This window comes from Colobus angolensis, unplaced genomic scaffold (genome assembly GCF_000951035.1).
Source record: "Colobus angolensis palliatus isolate OR3802 unplaced genomic scaffold, Cang.pa_1.0 Scaffold51, whole genome shotgun sequence".
Lineage (NCBI taxonomy): Eukaryota > Metazoa > Chordata > Mammalia > Primates > Cercopithecidae > Colobus > Colobus angolensis.
Window position 1 is genome coordinate 14,155,122 of NW_012118599.1, and position 1,825 is coordinate 14,156,946.

The window sequence follows — 1,825 nt, forward strand, 5'->3', positions numbered from 1 at the left end:
AAAATTAGCCGGATGTGGTGGTGGGTGCCTGTAATCCCAGCTACTCGGGAGGCTGAGGCAGGAGAATCGTTTGAACCCAGGAGGCAGAGGTTGCCGTGAGCCAAGATCGCACCATTGCACTCCAGCCTGGGCAACAGTGTGAGACTCTGTCTCAAAAAAAACAAAAACAAAAACAAAAAAAACCCTCCAGAGCCTTTTCAGTTACATAGATAGAGACATTCCCCAAGTTGAGTTCGGCTTCCATTTCTTCCATGAAGCCTCCCAGGATTGTTCCTGCTTACCCTGGTTACTTCCTTCCCGAGCTCAGGCCTCCTGCCATGGGTGCCCTGTGTTCCACGTAGGTGTGGTTTATCTCCCTAATGAAGGAGTGCCTGTGAGATACTTGGGGCCAGCTTTAGATCAAGGAGACCCCCCTGACTCAAAAATCATGGACTTTCCCTCACCACACACATGCACACATGCACATGCTTCTAGATGAAGCTGGAATTTTCCCCTCAAGACATGAGTCCTTTGGCTCCAGCCTTGATCATGGGAGGGTGGGGGTAAATACCCTGGGAAGAGGCCTTGGGACCTACCCTGAGCCCATTGATAAGGGCAAGCTGGGAGTGAACCTGAGACACCCTGAGTCCTATTGAACTAGGGCAGGCACCCTGAGGGCAAGAAGGACAGGACAGGACCTCACACTGTTCCCCATATCCCATCATTGCATATCACATCACACACCCTGGTTACCCTAACCCCACCTTCTGTGGATGCCCATCCAGTTTGTTCTCATTTCTCTATACCTTTAAGAGGTGCAGCCTCCCTACCAACACTGTGGGCTCCAGGGCAGGAGGATGTGGGAGCCCCAGAGCAAGGTGGCTGGGAGGAAGAGTACAATGGGAAGAGTACAGTGGGTGAGACCCTCCCCAGAGGTCCCTAAATGGCTCTTGTCCTGCCTCCCTGCAGCCCATCAATACCCGGGGAGGTCCAGAGTGAGGGAATGGGCTTGGGCAGACTGAGGAGGAACAGAGAGGAATACAAAGATGGGACTCACCTGTGGGTAGGGTTGGACACCCAAGGGCCAGGAGAAATAGCAGCCATGTCCCGGCCATGGCCCACTCGGAAGGAGGCAGGACCCAGCTGCAGACCTGAGTTGTGGCTGGGGGAGGAGGCACCCACAAGACTGCCTTCTAGGCCACAGGCCCAGCTGCACCTCAGCTGCTCCACCATGAGCCGTTTCCCTTGGTGACAGGCCCCTCCTCCTGCCCTGGCCCCCCAAACCCAATCCTGTCTCATAGGCCAGGGAGCACAGGGTGCCTCTCCCACACCAGGAGATGGACACCTGCACTTCCTCTGAAGAGAGAGCACTTCAGTCTGCAAAGCCCTGCTTCAGGGCAGCTACCATCCATAGGACACAGAGTACCAGGTGGCTTGACAGGGGCTTGACATACAGCCCTTCACTTGATCCACTCAACCACTGTGAGATACATTTCACAGGTGAGGCAACTGAGGCTTACAGAGAGTGAGGGACCCGCCCAGGGCCACACAGCTGACAGATACCAGAGCCAGGGCTTGAACTGTTTTTAGATGGTTGGTTTTATTATAGGCAAAAAGATGCCCAGGGCCGGGCGCGGTGGCTCACACCTGTAATCCCAGCACTTTGGGAGGCTGAGGCGGGTGGATCATGAGGTCAGGAGATTGAGACCATCCTGGCTAACATGTTGAAACCCCGTCTCTACTAAAAATACAAAAAAAATTAGCCGGACGTGGTGGCGGGTGCCTGTAGTCCCAGCTACTCGGGAGGCTGAGGCAGGAGAATGGCGTGAACCCGGGAGGCAGAGCT

General features: G+C 55.0%; 1 protein-coding gene across 5 annotated transcripts in view; it reads right to left on the reverse strand.

Moving 5' to 3' along the window:
• The window catches only part of PTCRA (pre T-cell antigen receptor alpha), a 25,194-nt gene extending 23,805 nt beyond the window's left edge, over positions 1-1,389 (reverse strand). For 2 of the 5 annotated variants that reach the window (XM_011960421.1, XM_011960419.1), the window contains exon 1: positions 1,037-1,169. In XM_011960421.1, the coding sequence (XP_011815811.1) occupies positions 1,037-1,094 (58 nt within the window). In that variant the 5' untranslated portion in view covers positions 1,095-1,169. Of the gene's footprint in view, positions 1-1,036 lie in introns of all 5 variants that reach the window. The other 3 variants (XM_011960418.1, XM_011960417.1, XM_011960420.1) reach the window with 3 other exon arrangements.
• Between the last annotated feature and the right edge of the window lie 436 nt (positions 1,390-1,825).